Genomic DNA, 16,324 nt, shown 5'->3' with positions numbered 1-16,324 from the left:
CCAGTTTGGGGAGTCTAAATGTCACATGGCAGCAATGCAAAACCATCTAAGCTTTCTGTTGAAGGAAGAGATGGAATGATACTCTAGGAATTAAGCAAGATCTGAAAAAAAATATGAGCCACAGCTGAAAACTGAAAATCACACTTTTAACTACCCATAATTTATATTCTAGTGTAAACATAATGTATTGATATTTTCTACCCAGATACCTGGATGAAAGCAAGCTAAAATGAAAAGTAGAAGACAAAGAACTTTAGACTACTGGATCCTAGATCACAATGGTATTATTACAATATGAGGAAGCCACACAAATCTTGGGCTACTTCATAATTTTGACTGGACTTGCAGTTATCTCCTGCAGATCCAGATGTTTTTCAGGAAGAACCTTGCTATGAAGATATTAAAAACTAGAATACATTTATATTCTAAGTATTCAGTGGAAGCTTAGTATTGTCGATATGTATCTATATGCAAAATTTTTATGTGGAGTCAGAAAAACTCTGGAACTCTGAAAAACAATTTGGATCGTTGAAGCAGAATAAGAGAGGCAGAAAAATTGTTCTTTGTTTGAGTCAAAAATATATTTTCAAAGGCAGATAGAATTGGGAGAGGAGATGTTATCATATTGGTCATTGCCTCTCAAAAACCAGATGTTTAAGAAACAGAAAATTTACCTAAATGTCATTCAGTGAGTTCAATGATAAAGAAGTATATTTGAAGTAGGGAACTCCATTTCACAAAATTACGGTGTGTAAAGGCTTGGGCTAGTTGTAAGCTTAACTTGTACACAATATTGGTCACGGGGTGAAAAATAAATAAATAAACCAGTTACTACTGCTGGGAAAGCTGTTTGATTTTTTATTACCCAAGAAGTGTCATGGTGTTGCATAAATGATGGACTCATTTTCAGTTCAGACTTTAAGCAGAAGGTAGCAGTGACATCAAGGGAGTAAAAAGGCCTCTTCAGTCTACACAGGGAGGTCATAGACAACCCTCTCCTCAAGGAGAAAGAACAGACTCGAGGAATAAGATAGAGAAACCATTAGCTCTCAGGAGTAGAAAAGACTTGTAGCATCATGAAGTCAGTCTCAGAATTAGAAAGCAAAGATTGTGAACTCTCTGTCATAGGTTATTAAGACCCTGAAATCACAAATAGAGATCCCAGCTAAGATCAGACCAGGAGAGGAATGGAGCACACAGATGGTAGAGAGCCATACTGCCTCATAAGATATTCCTTAGCTGTCCTTCCTAAAGGTTCTAACTAGTTTCCTTAAGAGGAAGAACTGCATTACCTGCTCTACTAACTATAATCGTAGCTCACTTCAATAAGTGATCCTTTGTTGAAAGGGTAAATAAATGCTACGTTTAATCAGATTTCACTTACCCAGCCCTGGATAACATTTTAGACAGATCCTACAGCTTTCTGGTCATTTACAGTTATAAGAATCATACCACTTTGATAATTCATATTCATTTTCTTGTATTAAGGCATTAAAATAGCTAGTCCAACCGAAATTAACACTTCAATCTCATATCCTATTCAAGGCATCTCCCCCTTTTCACTCACGCCAAGAACCTAGGCGTGGAGATTGAAGTGGGGGAGGGAATGGAGGTATCTCTTTTGACCATTTCTCCTGACTTATGACTCCTTCTCCATTCACTATGTGGCTTCCAGTTCTTGCATGGCCTGGAAGAGTAGAAGGAGTATTGGAAGGGGAAAACGTTAAGCATCTTTGCTCACACTGGGTGGCCACCATGCCTTGTGCTGTATCCATGGCTATTGCATAGGAAAATGTGTGAATTCTTCAGAACCATCCCTTTTGCCCTGCGGGAACCCTTACACTATGGTTTCTTAACTTGGTTAATGCATTCTCCTGAGGGCCTTTTGCAAAACTCCCATAGGTACTATCCCAACAGTTCACCCTGCAGGCAGCCTCTGTAGCTGTCCAATCTTCACCCTAGCAAACAACCTTCTTGGGTGAACTAGCACCAAAATCACTCACCTGTTACTTTCCATTGCATCTAGTTGGTTGACCCAGGAGGAATGTATGGATACTTGCGTTGATAAATTATGAAAATGTAAGCTGGTTTCAATAATTCAACAATATTTCAGTAACTTCAAATCAAGACATATTCTTATTTGTAGGTAGTACATTATATACTCTTAGCAGAGAATTGTCTAGGACAGAGAGTGAACATTGACTGCAAAGGAAGAAAAGGAGAGGAGAGCTAATATTTATGGAGAACTCTTGTGCATGTTAAGTTGGACTTAAAGAGATGAATTGATTACTTATAGTGAACAGCCATCATTTTATTGTCCCAGTTACTCTGCTTTTATGGGAACTTTTCTACCAACTTCCCAACATTTTCTGTGAACTGATATAAACATTTTCTGTGCCCTGATATAAACATACACACATTTATTCACCCACACGGCTGAGAAATCGGAAGCTTTAGGCCTCTTAGCCTCAGCCTTGCCTGTCATGTCTACTATAAAAGAGAGAAAATCATATACAGCCAGAAAGAAAAACGAAGCAGATTTGCAGAAGTAACAGACAAAAAATTTTTCCGGGTTTGCTATAGGGCTTCAATTTCTGGTTGTAGCTGAGCCTGAGACTCGATTTCATTCTTACCTGGGTTCTATGAGTGTCTCCCCCCTCCAACCCTCACCCTTACTATCTTTTAGCTTAGGCTAGTGAAACTGGAACATGTTGTCTTGAACCAAATTGCCCTTAACTAATACACCCTCTCAAGATCGAAAGCCTGTAAGAAGTGAAGTTTGCATGATCCCAGCATTTGTTCCACTACGCATACTGCCAAGAGACACAGATGTGGTACAGTGCTAAGAGCAAGAGCATGTTTGGGAAGCATCAACACAGAACGATAGCAGTCAGGAAACTGATGTAATCATCCAAACATACTCAAGTGTTCAGATTCATATCTGCTGAATGTTTTAGCTCTGCGTCTAAGAGATGGTCTGCATACATTGAAGAGTGTTCACTAGAGAGCCATAGGAAAAGATTTAAGAGTTGGAAAAGAGAAAAAGTGCATAGTGTATATTGCTTCTACAATTCAATTCACACTTCATATCCTGCACCCAATCATCTTTCTCGTTAGGGTCTTATACTGCTTTTTAATGTTTTCTATCTATTTGTCTCATCTCCCCAAATAGGTGATAAGCTTCTGAAAGTCAAGGAGTATCTGTTATATTTTTGTTGTATTCAATAATCAATAAATATTGAGCTAAATGCATTAAAACAAAAGGTACACAGCTTGTTCAAACACAAAGGGATAAGAGGATAATGTAATAATAGTCCTGGTAAATATGAATCTCTACATTGATGGGAACTGATCTTTCCATACCACAACCAGAAGAGGACAAAGAATTCTCACATACTAATATATTTAAATTCATCTTAAAAATACATTTCTAAATTGAAGCAATTGTTGAATGTGTCACAAGAAGAAAAACAACCTTAGAGATTCAGCTTCTTCATTGGGATATTTTGCATCGTCTAGGACGATTTTGGTTGTAATCCTTTTAAAGTCGTCTCAATAAAGAGTTATAGATTTCACAACCCTCCCTCAGGTCACTCTAAGACCTATGAAAACATCAGGTAAGAGTGGAATTTCATCTTTCTTTTCCCATTATAATATGCCATATGGACATACCCAATATTTATGAATACTAGCATATAGAACTCAGATATTAAAAATCTATATCACTGGCTAAAAAACAGTCCTGTGAGAACTACTCCAAAGCAGAAAAATATGTTTGAAGATATTCTCATTTATCTGACCACATCATATAAAATTAGAACTAAAGGGAATCCTGGAATAATGAAGCCCAAGTATACTATAAACTCAGTATTAGAATTTTGCTTCCAGTTGCAACGAAGTAACTCGAAATGCATTAACTCTCTTACCATAAGCACCTAGAAAGCCATATAAAATATATGAAACGTCTCCTTTCAGACATTGCTCAACAAACATCCGAAGACAGTGATCTCTGAAAGAAGGGAAGCAAATGAGATAAGCCTTGACATTGCCTGATCATTTTGCCTGAGAGTTTCAATTATAGGTTGCATCACAGGGTGGGGGAATCCAAATAGAGGCTTGTGATCTTACTGAGTTGAGGAGACATAGTTCTGATTTTAGGGAGTCGAAAGCAGCCACAATTTATGGGATAAAATGCCAGAAAGAAAGGAGCTACAGAGAGAGAAATACTCTGGAGATCTGCAGACAAATCCTTCCAAACTTTGGCTGAGGACTGATGTGTGCACATATGTGTGGTTACTACAACAACCAAGGAAAGAATCACCAGAATATTTTCTGGGGCTCATGAGAGTCAGAAATCATTCAGGTTTCCCATCAGTCAGAGAGGAGAGACCTCCTAATTCATAGAGCATTGGTTAGAGTCCTCAGAAGGTCATTGCTCAGACCAAATTAGCCCTGAGCTGAATTCACTCTTACAGAGCTTAAAAGCAACTCTCAAAAGCATCCAGCTAGTAATTCAAAGCAACTTAACTGCATCTCAGAAAATAATGCAACACTATAAAAAGGAAGACAGAAAAATCCAAGACCACAAAATGTAAAATTCAACATTTCCAACAGTGAATTAAAAAATTACCAGGTAAGCAAAGAACTACGGAAAATAATGCCTCCCAAATAGGAGAGCAATTAAATGAATCAATAGAAAAAGATCCAGAAGTGATAGGTTATAGAATTAGCAGACAGTAACGGTAAACAGTTATTATAAATATACTCCACGTGTTTAAGAACATGGCAAGAAAAATTTTTTTGAAAATCATTTAAAAAATACAAATCAAACCCTAGAGATGAAAAATATGGTATCAAAATGAGAAATAAATACTGGATGGGATGAACAGTGAATTAAACATTGATGAAGAAAGGAGCACCAAACTTGAAGACACATATATTGTCCCAAAAAAACCACAGAGGAAAATATGACTAAAAAAATGAAAAGATATCTTTGATCTATAGGATGATATTAAATATATCATCCTAAAATATATCAGCCTAAAATATATGCAATTGGAGTTCCAGAGGTGGAGTCAGAAAAAAATGAGGAAATAATGGCCAAAATTGTTTTTAATTTGATAGCAACTATCAACCAAAGATCCAGAAAGCCCAGCAAATTCCAAAGAAGAAAAGAGATGAATAAAACTATGTCAAGGGACAGCATAAACCAATTGCTAAAGTAAACAGTAATAATGAGAATATCTTAAAAGCAACCAGAGCAAAGTGACACAAATAATCAAACTTCTCATCGGAAACTATGAAAAAGAGAAATGTTTAAAGCACTGAAAGGAGAAAAATATATATCAAATTAGAATTCTATTTCCATCAAAAAAATACCTTTCAAAAATTAAGGTAAAGATTCAGACATACAAAAGTTGAGAAAATTGATTGCCGGCAGACCCGTACTACAAGAAATATTACGGGAAGTTATTCAGGCAGAAGAAAAATGATACCAGAGAGAATTTGGGATCTGAAATTTGGCAAAACACTGGCAATGGTAATATATTGGTAAATATAAAAGACTTTTTTCTTAATTTCTTTTAAATATAACTGAATGGTTAAAGCAAAAATAATGACGATGAACTGTGGAATTTATAATATATGTGGAAAATATACAAAAGCAAAGTATAGGAGGCAGAAATTAAATTATACCATCATAAGTTTCTTAAAATATATGTAAATATACTATTATTTGAAAGTCGAGTGTGATAAATTAAAGATGTAATTGTAAACCCACTAAAACAGAATAACAACAAAAAAGATACAGCTAATATACCAATAGTAGAAATAGAGTGGAATTTAAAATACTTGATCAAAAGAAGGTAGGAAAAGAGAATAAAGGATCAAGCATAGAAGGGACAAAAGAAAGAAAATAACACAAAAACATGTTAAACATTATTAGTCATTAGGGAAATGCAAGCTAAAGCCACAATTAGGTTTACCACAACTACTATACACTTTCTCAAAAGGCTAAATTTAAAATGATTCTCTTGCAAAGTCAGCTTTTGGAGAGGATATAGATTACTGGAATTCTCATACACTGCTGGTGAAAATACAAAGTTATATAATCACTTTGGAAAGTAATTTGGCAGATTCTTATAAAGTTAATCAAATACCACTCAATTCAGCAATTCCAATCTATAAATTTACACAAAGACTTTTACTCAGATATTCATAGCAGCTTCATTCCAATTTATTCTAAATTGGAAACAACTAAAGTTCTCATCAACGGGTTGCTGAATAAACGAACTGTGATACGCACATACAATGGAATACTACTCAGCAATAAAAAGAAACAAACGACTGATATATCTAATAATGTGGACGAATATCTAAAGCATTATGGTAAATGTAGAAGCTAGATACAAAAGAGTACTTACTATATGTTTCCAATGACATGAAATTCTAGAAATGCAAACTAATAGAGTGACAAAAAGATTAGGGATTGCTCAGGTCTAGGGGTAGAGTATTTAAGAGGTAAGGGTGGAATATGTGGATTGATGCCAAAGGGACATAAGGAACGTTTTGGGGGCAATGAAAATGTTGATTGTGGTGGTTCTTACAGCATTTATATATTTGTTAAAACTTGTCAAATTGTACATTTTAAATGTGTGCAGTTTATTGTGCATAAGTTATACCTCAATAGTGCTGTTTTTGAAAGCGAAGTGAAAGAAATGGAAACAAAAGAGTGTCAATATTTTATCAGTCATAGGAATACCACTCCTTAATTATCACTGATATGTACCCCAAACCCAACAAGTGCTGTCCACATCAGAAAAATTCTGAAATCACAAGTCAAATTAGAAACAAACGCATGAATGTTCCTAATTTTTAAGGCCACTCTAGCTTGTAAAGCAATGTTTTCATTCTTGTTTTGTTTAGAGAATTGCTCAGTACTGCCCTGATCACATTACTCTATATACTCTTTGAGGAAAGTACATTGTCACATCACGTTCTTCCCAGAAGACATAAAATCTTTTTTTTTAATTAAAAACTCAAATGAGTTGTTTGTTAAATGAACTAATAAGTGACCAAATCAATTAATGAATAAATGAGAGTCAGTCTCTATGAGAATTTATGATTCCAACACATCTATGTACATTATTTATTTCTTGTACCAAATGCCATCCATTCATCTTTAAAAGTAGTAAAACAGCATTCATTGGAGCACCACAAATTTAAAATTTTGAAGAATTTGTATAAGCAGCACTCAGGTTTATCTATATATTGTTGAAAAAAAATTCATATGGCCAAACAATAGTAGAGTAACATGGCGATGATTTCCACCTTTATTTTGTATGTCATTTCAGAGTTTACGATGGCTTTCTCCTCTTTTCCCTCTGAACCATCTTTTCTGTTTCTTTGCCCACGGGCTTATCCACCTCCTCCCACCACCAAATGCTGAAGTTGTCCAGGGTGTCTTCATTGGCCGTCTTCCCTTATCATTCTATGTACTCTTTCTGGGATGCCACATGATTCTAATAATTTCAATTCCCAGATTATGCCAACCAAAACTCAATACCAATACCCACCTCTCTCCTGAGCACCAGAAAATACTTTGCAGATAATCAAGCCATACCCCAACCAAATGGTACCCCTCCGCCCCACTGTCTCTCTCTTTTATTTATTGGAATTTCCTTCTACTCAGGTGACCAAGCCAGAAATTTGAGAGTCATTCTTGATAATCTCCTCTCCCTCATCTTCCCACATTTAATCTCACCAAGTACTAGTATTTCTATATTCCAAATGTTTTTGTAGTCCTTCCTTTCTGTATCAGACACAAATGTCAAGTACCTCATTAATTCTCTCAAATACCTCCTTCCTTCCTATGGCTTCAACAGCCTCCCAGCCCGAACCAATCACCTGTCCTTGAAGTGATAAGCACAGCTCAGAGTAGACCACCTGCAAGTCCAGAGTGTTAAGGTCTCTGCCACTTCCAGACATGGATGGAACATGATACCATAGAGTGTGGAATCTGGCATCTTACAGAGATGCCCTATTGAAGGAGTTAGATAACACAAGTCAGAAGTATGTTACCTCTCCATGGGGCAAAAACAGGAGAAAGGAGGGATCCAGGTAGACAAATTTATCTTCCTTCATCTCTTCACGGGCTAGCCCTAGACACAGTGTTTCCTTGTATCCTGTCTGGAAAAGCTCAATACACTGAGCAATACATCTTCCAACTGACCTGCTATTTCCCTTCATAGCTTGCTGAAAACGGTACACGTCACAGGAAGATACCATTTGTCATCGCTTCACATAGCCATCATGGTAACTCATCACTGCATGTTATACAGAGCCTCGTATGCAATATGCATTCGATAATGGAAGCTGTTATGATACTATGATATTTTGTAACCCAAACAGGCAATGCTATCAATCTTTTTCTTTCTTATAAAACCCAAGCATTGTGTAAAAACTGACATTTGTTATGTATAGATTTATATCTATTTTATTAAATAGAAACCAAACATAGCTTTCATAGATAAATTCTGGAAAAAGAGACCTGAATGTTAGAGGTGATATTTTTGTGGCGGGATTCTGGGTTTTTGTTGATGTCGTCATTTAATATATTTTTCTAAAATTTTTACATTTTTCTGCAACAACATATACCTCTATTCATAATCAAAAAATAAGATGATTAAACTTTTAAACATCTCTTGTTGTAAAAACAATAAGATAAATAAATGATAAATAATAGATAGCATTAATAAACAGCAAGAATAATCCATTCTGATCTTATTTGATGAGGTTGTTGGCATTTAAGATAGCCTGAGTAGCCTTATTGCAAGTTTTGGTAAGAATTGTTGGAAATCTAAAAGGAGCCTGCCAACACCATCATTACCAAAATAGACTGAGAAGCTTGAGGATTCCAGGTTGGGAAACCCTAAAGGTGCTGAAGTCTAACATCTTATAGAAGATTTGAACCCTGACCTTATTATTCATGAAAAACCAACCCCACCTATTAAAAGCTAATATACAACTCTTGGTTATGTCTAATAATTTCTTTAAAAAAGTGTGTAGAGCCTCAAAAGAAGTGGTTGTTTTTGTTTTCGTCATCTGTTTAGTTCCCGACTTCAATAATGATATTACTAAGACTGTCTAGATGTGTGAAGTCAATAAAATTACTGAGCATATTAACTAGGATTTTTCTCAGATTCCAAAGACACCGGCCTTTGGAAGCTGGGTGACTTGAATCGATTATCTCTAAGTGTGCTGTCTGTCTCCACTTCCCATTCTAAGATTAAATAAGTCAGTTAAAGGAAAGATGGCACCAGGCCATCTGGATTTGAAGTACTATGCTGAAAAGCAAAAATGTATTTCCAGGTTTTCCATATTTAAAATTCTACCATTTGTCTTCTGGGGACTGAAATGAGGCTGACAACAGATCGAAATGTAACCTACATAAGTATCATAGGATCATAGCTGAACGTGCCCCCCATTATCTCCATAGTACTGAAATGCACCCCTATGACAAGTCACAGCAACAAAAAAGTGTATTTGATCACATTGTTCACCCCTTCACATAAATATCCCAATAGGTTTTTAGGTCCCCTTTCTTTGCTTGCTCTGCCTTAATTCTCTTTACTCTCCTTTTCAACTTTACTTAATTCAGATTGTATTAAATTCACACACTGAAGCAGAATAAGTCTCCTTCACATTACTGCCCCCACACCAGTCTGACAGTAGGTCACTGCCATGGACTGTACCCTGAGTTTTAGTTGCCGCACGGGAATCTCAGTGTAGTTTACTTTCACCCATTGTCTCCCTAAATGAAAGAAAAGTAAGTTTGAGCATTTCTAGTTGGTGAAACCATACATCCATTCAAAAAAAGAAGTGAAGAACTATCATACCCTTCCCAACTTCTTAAGAAACAAAGAAGCTCTAACCACAGACAAATAGAGAGGAGAAAGCCCCAAGAAGGAACAAAAATTGTGAAAAAAAACTTTGCAAAATGCCCAATCTCTAAGAAAGGTAGAGTATTCTACAAGTCTTTATTTTGAAGTACCTTTCTTGGGTGGCATCCTGGGAGTGTCCTGTCAGAACGTCTCGCTCACTGGCTGACCTGGAGAAGGATGACAGGTTGAAGAGACAAATGTTTCAGGTTTGGTCCGGCACATCCACACACTTCTGCCTGGCGTTGAAAGTGCTCCCTGGTGCCATTTCACAGTCTGAAACATAAGAAGGTACTAATTTCCTCACCATTAAATTTTCATGAATGTTTAGTTTGCCATTTAGGGATGCAGAACTCAGGTCAAAAGGGCTGTATTTGGGGCTCATGTTTGAAATAAAACTAAACTGATCATGTAAGTCCTATTCAAAGCCAGTCTGGCTTCATCCCATTCTGTATGTGTTTGCCTGCCTCATTTTAAATGCCTTCCATTCTAGGGCTTTATCCTAATTACATATACTGAGGGTGGTGTAAGTGAGTGCACTCTTAGAAAGATGAGAAATACCGACCACGAAGCATACTTGGTAAATTAAACGAGTAAATAAAGAAGATACTCCTACACCTGGAGTTCGGGTTTAAGCAGTAAAGCTATAGAGCATTCAACTTAGCTATCAACCTCCAATATGGGGAAATCTGGAGATGCTGAATTCATTTTCTCAACTTTTCTGAAAATAACACTTGCTATAAGAGGAAATTGCTATCCTCTGGGCAAATTTTTAAAACTTTATTTTTTCTATCAAAACTTCTCATAGGAGTATAATAATCTTTTCTTATAATGAGAAAAATATTGCCATCATTAAAAGAAAGAAAGGGACAAAAAGTGCTGAAATTTAATGTTGCAAAATACGCTACATTTTTGAGCGTGAGGATACTGGTATTCTCTGGTTACTTTGGTGATAGCCACTGACCTTGGCAATAGGAAGCAGTGTTTTGAAATGGATCCTGGTGGCACATTTACACCAGAGCAGCTTTTGGCTTCACAAATAGGTTTGTGCACAGATCTGACCCTTGTAGAATATGAAGGCTAAAAATGACTTTAGAATTATGACTTAACCCAATTATGACTTAAACCAAAGCTCTGTAAGGCTGATTGATGCTCACCAAGTTTTGTCTTATTTGGACTCTAGATCTTAACTGTAATAATAAGATAGGATGTAGCTGGTACAAGTACTTATATTTAAAGATGCCCAGAGTGGTTCTTCAACTTGGATATTTGTAAAGAGATTAAGAAGTTTTGTTGCAAATAATTGGACCTATAATCTAAAGTGATAACCGTATATAATTTAATTCATAACTTAAATATAAATATATAAAATAACTCTTAATGCTGTTCTGACAAAAACCATAATAAATAGATGAACAAAGTAACAAAAGATGTTCTGCAAGCCTTGTATCCAGAAAATTATAAAAGCAATACTACACAAAATATTAAAGACAGGAGCCATAAAAGAAAAAAAATAGATGAATTCAACTATATTAAAATAAGAAATTTCTATGTATCAAAACATTTTTCAAAATAACATTAAAAACTAGAAGATATTTCAATCACAGAGCACTTCATAAGACCATAAAAATAAAGAAACTACTTATCAACAAGAAGATAACCAGCCCAAAAGGAAAAAAAATGCAAAAGATTTGAACAAACAATTCACATGTAAAGATATAAAATGACATGTAACCCAAGAAAAAAGTGAACAAAAACATGAACAGTAATTTCACAGAAGAGAGAAGCACAGAGCCAATAAACATATGAAGAGAGGCCCAATCTCATCTACAGGAACACAAATCAAGACCACTAGCAGTATGAATGTGTAGGTTCATAACCTTGGGAGCTTCCCAGGGTGAAATCTGAAACTGGCCCTCATACACAGAGGGCTAGGAGAAACAGAAAAAAGAGGCAGATCATTCCATATTGGTAGGTGGCAGATTTAATAAGCAATGGAACTTGCATATGAGGCTTGTCTTGGGCAGTAGCAAGACTACTAGGTCTCCGCACTGTCTGCCTGAATCTTAAAAGCTTATATAGAGGCCTAAACAGATTGAGTCATGTATAGTCTCAACAACACATTATGTCTCAAGTCTGTGTCCTCGGGGAAGCTTCTGGTGTGGGGAAGGCAAGAAGAATGTATATTCCAAGGACAGGAGAGAGAGTAAGGAGCCTCCAATTACCCAGACTGCCTGGGTCAAGCTCGAGGGTCAATCAGTGGTCATGTCCTCTTGATGACCTCCTCCGACACTCCACCCCTTGGGACTGGCTCTTACAATCTTACATGACCCCCTCACTTTCCACAATGTGCTCGGAGCAAGGGGGTTCGTTACCAAGGAGGTTCATGACCAAGGAGGTGGTTCATTGGCTGCTATCTGGCTGCACTAGAGGCAGATACCATAGCAACAATGCAGGCACGTGCAAAAGAAAACACAAATAAGATAATGATTTCCAAAGTAAGTAACCATTTTTTCAAGACTGCCATGATCTGAACCACTGATTTATTAAATTCCCTAGGCTGGGGGTAAAATCACTCAGGGCGTTCACTTGTATCCCCATGTGCTTTAATGAAGATGATACATTGACAGACTCACCAGTATAAACACACAACATTCTGCTTAGAACATGGAACAGGTGCCTCCTTGGGAGGCAGTAGTAATGTCCAAGGCCATTCTGTTTTAGAGGACAGCTTTTCTCATTACAGACATTTCAGTGTTCGGTAAGGATTGGCTTTGCTAGTCATCCTTTAAGGCTTGTTGGGTAAATGAAGTAAGGGCTTCTATGTGTACTCTAATGTCCTCCAGGCCAATGGAGGGGAAAAAGACTGGCTGATGATCAGTCGTACCAGTGGAAAACAGAATGTGCCCATCTGGACTTGAGAGGGATGTAGGCAACCTTTGTTACCATGTGTAATTGGCCCATTTTACTGATACGAAGAAGGAGAACACAAACAGATCTCCAGCTACCATCCCATGACATATTACAGAACTGTGCAGGTAGCCCCGGGGAAGCAATTGAAAAGTCCACTGTTGCCCCTCTCATGTGAGGACAAATTGATCTTGTGACTCAGTAGCTTGGGTATACTGAAAAAAGTATTTGCTCAGTCCAGTACAGCATGGTATAGTCCTAAGACCAGAGCCAAAGTATCTAAGATGGTGGCAATGTGGGGCACAGCTGCATGGTTGTTTAATTCTCAATAGTCTACAGTCATCCACCATGAGCCATCTGGCGTTTTGACAGGCTATTTCAGTCTGTTGAAAGCACTATGAGCAGGGTGTACAATGCCCCCCTAGTGAAGTACTAGGATAATTTATCCTATTTATTTGTGTCCCCTGGCATTTTGTATTGTTTGACAGTTACCACGATTTGCTAGGGTCCCCAACTGGCATTTCCCCTCAGCCCTGGTTTGATCACTGTTACCCAGAGGCAGAATTCACCCATAGAGCTTTGTAGAGTTTGACCTTGTAGTATGTCAATGCCCAAAATATTCATAATCATTAATATTCTTCTTACATTTTCCCTGTGGGTTCCATGAGGGCAGGGAAACCTCATTTTTGATCTCTAGATTCCACCTCATTTGTCAGCATGCCTGGATGAAAGCTCAGCAAATAGTTCTTTGAATATGAACAGGATTGAATAATAAACATAGTTGCCTTCCTAGTTATACAACTCAGTGCCATTCCCAGTAATTGTCATGACTTTGAGAGGCACATTGTTTAAGTGGAAAAAATATAAGCTTCAGAGTCATCCAAACCTAGGTTCAAACTTCCAGCTCTGTCACTAACCAGCTCAGTGTCCTTGGAATAACAACCTAATGTCTTTGAGACTCCATTAGAACAAATGGTGATCATAAAATATACTTTATAGGACTGTTTGAATTTAAATGATGTAGTGAATATATGTAAAGAATCTGGCATATAGTAGTGGCTCAATAAATAGCAGGCATTTTTCTAGTTATTGCTGTATATTTCCATTCCTTGTGTATCTCTATTTCATGTATGTTTACATTATAATAAATATTAACAAAAAGGATTTGATGCCTATGTATGTTTTTCCCCCCGAATCATCAAGGCCAAGAAACAAGATGAATTGTACTGTCCAAATTCTTGCTGCCTAGGCAGCATAAGTAAATCTTAGGAAAGAATGACTTCTAATCACAGTTAAGAAGACCTGTATTTTCCAAAGGCAAGAAGAATATGGTTCTCTGTAAAATAACACGTGGTCTAATCATCTACTGCTTAATTTTTTTTTTGTTTGCCCCATTAATACTACAGCTGAAGGTATTTGGGGACCTGAAATTACTATAAATACAAGTCCTCCTATCCCTGATGGCAGAAGAAAAGAACTTTTGGAACATGCTCTACTTTTCATTTCTAAATATATATTCACTTGGGCCACACTAAAGAAGCATGTGAAATCTTCCCAGTTGAAAATCCCAATTTAAACAGGCAGTTATGTTCAGCACTAGTGCGCACGCACACACACCACGCATGAATGCGGAAGTTCACACACCTGAAACCCTCTGAGGCTTGGCTTCTCTTGTTCATCATGCAGCCACGATTCATACGTGCTTTCTATGCCTCTTCCTTGAGGCTAAAAGGCATTTGTATCCATCTGCCAACCAGATGAACCCAGACAGAAAGTCACAAAGACTACACAAATGAGGATGACACCCGTATTTGTGCAGAATAAATTTCCCACTCTTCTGCCCCCAAACCCCATTGTAAATTGTTTTTAGTCCCACATGCTGCAATTTCCCTTCTGATGACAGCTCAGACCACCTCCCCGAGGACTTTGTGTTCTCAGGCCTCATTCCATCAATTCTACAAGATTAAATGGAGAAGGGGAAGCCCCTACTATAGTGCTAAGCACAAAAACATGCTCAACACATAAGCATTCTGTTTTCACCTTTCCCAAACCTCTCTGAGTACTCACAGACCATTCTCCACACCCCACAGTTCCTTTCACAGAGAGTCCAAGTGATAGCCCCAAGGCAGGGTTTCTCGGATACTGAGAAATGCCCAATAATTTTCCATTTTAGAGGTTTCTGGCATCCAAAAATATAAGGAAACGCCAAAAAGAGAAAGACTTTCAAAAATAATAATACATCTTAAACTTTGACATCTGACAAAAGAATGTTCCTAAGTACAATATACTCTGGTGATATTTACAAGGTAACTATAAGATGTGTTTAAAAATGCTTCAGCCAGTGTAACCCAGGAATGCAACAGGAGTTTAAAATGCATGCCACACATCATCTTGCAAATCTGTTAGTTGTGTTTTGTCTGTGTGTAAAGCCTCATTTGGAAGCGGCATTTGAAATGTCAATTTCAAGTCCTTTGAAATGTAAAGTCTTCATTTGAATGCCTTATTCCCATCCTCATCCTCCTGCTTGTCTCCACGCATCTATGAAAAAGAAACCACATGCAAATAATGAAGGAGATGGGGTGAGAGTCCCCCTGAAAAGAAGTGGAAAAGAGAGGCTTAGAGGAGTCTTTAGAGGCCATTATAGCAAGATCTACTTACAGGTTGAACTGAGAAGAATTCATCTCCACAACCCCCTGGCAACCCATTCACTGATCACCAAGGAGCCCTTGACCCCCACTTGGGTAAACAGAGTCCCTACCAGCCTCCCAGGAGGGTGAAATGGAATGGGAGCCTCCACAATAAGGTCAGTGAATTAGCAAGCTACGACTAGAATAATTTTCCCCAGACTTCTCTGGCAAAAGTAACCTCTCCCTCCTGCAGAGATACCTCAAAAGTTTATAACTTTTAAACTGAGATTGTTTTTCTGAAATAATTACAAGGCACCAATGAACATAGAACACTGGGTACTATTTTAAATGGTGAACTATTTTAATTGCAAGACAAAGAAACATTGAGAGATTTAAAATGATAATAACGATATACACACACAGAGTAATATATTTATAACTGGCAACTGTAGGCCAAACACTAAATATATACCAGGAAATGATCTATTTATGTTACTGTGAAATAATAGGGTTCAAGACATGATGTGATGTCTTTTTGTTTTACGGGTTATTGAATTATAGAAAAAGAAGGATATACAGACAAAAGGTATGGAGATAGTCAACACGACGCAGTAAAGCAGCGTGGGCACTGGTACGCTCCTTCTCCTCTTCTCTTCCCTCCTGATGCTGCAGTCTGGCTTCTGCCCCCATCACTGACTAGCCCACAGTTTCCCTGAAAGTACTCTTGCTAACAATGTAAATTCATTGTTACTAAGTCCAAGGAACACTTTCCAGTCTTTGTCCTACTTGATCTTCCTCCATAGCATTTCACTCTGGAAAACAATCCCATTCTCTGCATACTCTCATTCT

At 37.3% G+C, this 16,324-nt stretch overlaps 1 protein-coding gene across 9 annotated transcripts in view; it reads right to left on the bottom strand.

Moving 5' to 3' along the window:
* TMC1 (transmembrane channel like 1) overlaps positions 1–16,324 on the bottom strand; it is a 312,031-nt gene that overhangs the window by 118,732 nt on the left and 176,975 nt on the right. For 6 of the 9 annotated variants that reach the window (XM_081067284.1, XM_081067285.1, XM_081067287.1 and 3 more), the window contains one exon: positions 10,052–10,214. In XM_081067284.1, coding sequence (XP_080923410.1) covers positions 10,052–10,067 — 16 coding nt within the window. In that variant the 5' untranslated portion in view covers positions 10,068–10,214. Of the gene's footprint in view, positions 1–10,051; positions 10,233–16,324 lie in introns of all 9 variants that reach the window. The other 3 variants (XM_081067290.1, XM_081067291.1, XM_081067289.1) reach the window with 2 other exon arrangements.

This window comes from Rhinolophus hipposideros (assembly GCF_964194185.1).
Source record: "Rhinolophus hipposideros genome assembly, chromosome: 11".
Taxonomy (NCBI): Eukaryota; Metazoa; Chordata; class Mammalia; order Chiroptera; family Rhinolophidae; genus Rhinolophus; species Rhinolophus hipposideros.
Note: the sequence above shows the minus strand (reverse complement) of the source record. Positions and strands in the feature narration are given on the sequence as shown.